The sequence below is a fragment of the Sphaeroforma arctica genome, assembly GCF_001186125.1.
Source record: "Sphaeroforma arctica JP610 unplaced genomic scaffold supercont1.14592, whole genome shotgun sequence".
Classification (NCBI taxonomy): domain Eukaryota; class Ichthyosporea; order Ichthyophonida; genus Sphaeroforma; species Sphaeroforma arctica.
Window position 1 is genome coordinate 1 of NW_014025966.1, and position 569 is coordinate 569.

Consider the following 569-nt stretch of genomic DNA (forward strand, 5'->3'; position numbering starts at 1 on the left):
ATATATATGTATATAGGTGTGTGTGCGTATATATATATAAACTCATATATGCTCATATATGTAAGGTAAACTATACAACTATTGGCATACACACCCTTCGTACAATAAATGGGATGCCTGGGATGCCTGGCCTCATACAGAGGTCGAGCTGTGAAGTTCGTTTTAACCTGCATACACATTGTATGTCTTGTCTATATTCGCTTATGCACGTACATGCACGCCAAAACCATGACGAGTACACATACGCACACATGTTCACATACACCCCTTCTATACAGTGGGAGTGATGCTCTACCCCATACCGAGGTCATCAGTGCCTCTGAGGGCGAGGCGGGTGCTGCAAAGACTGTTAAGTTGGTTACACAGCACCTGCGGGAGTATATGCTCAGTCTGTACCAACAGAGGAAGACACTGGAGCTGAGAGTGTTGGGCCGCTTACTGCAGATTAGCACGTGCGTGTTGCTGAATATACCTGCCGAGGTCACCGAATTAGTACAGGTGAGTATATATATATATATATATATATATATATATATATATATATGTGTGTGTGTGTGTGTGTGTGTTGT

At 42.7% G+C, this 569-nt stretch overlaps 1 protein-coding gene across 1 annotated transcript; it reads left to right on the forward strand.

The window, feature by feature from the left end:
- Nucleotides 1-228: 228 nt before the first annotated feature.
- Nucleotides 229-452, forward strand: SARC_18214 (hypothetical protein; the record flags this gene model as incomplete). The annotated part of the gene is made up of 1 exon (XM_014287705.1): nucleotides 229-452. A coding segment is annotated over one exon (224 nt), but the record flags the coding sequence as incomplete, so codon positions are not given.
- Between the last annotated feature and the right edge of the window lie 117 nt (nucleotides 453-569).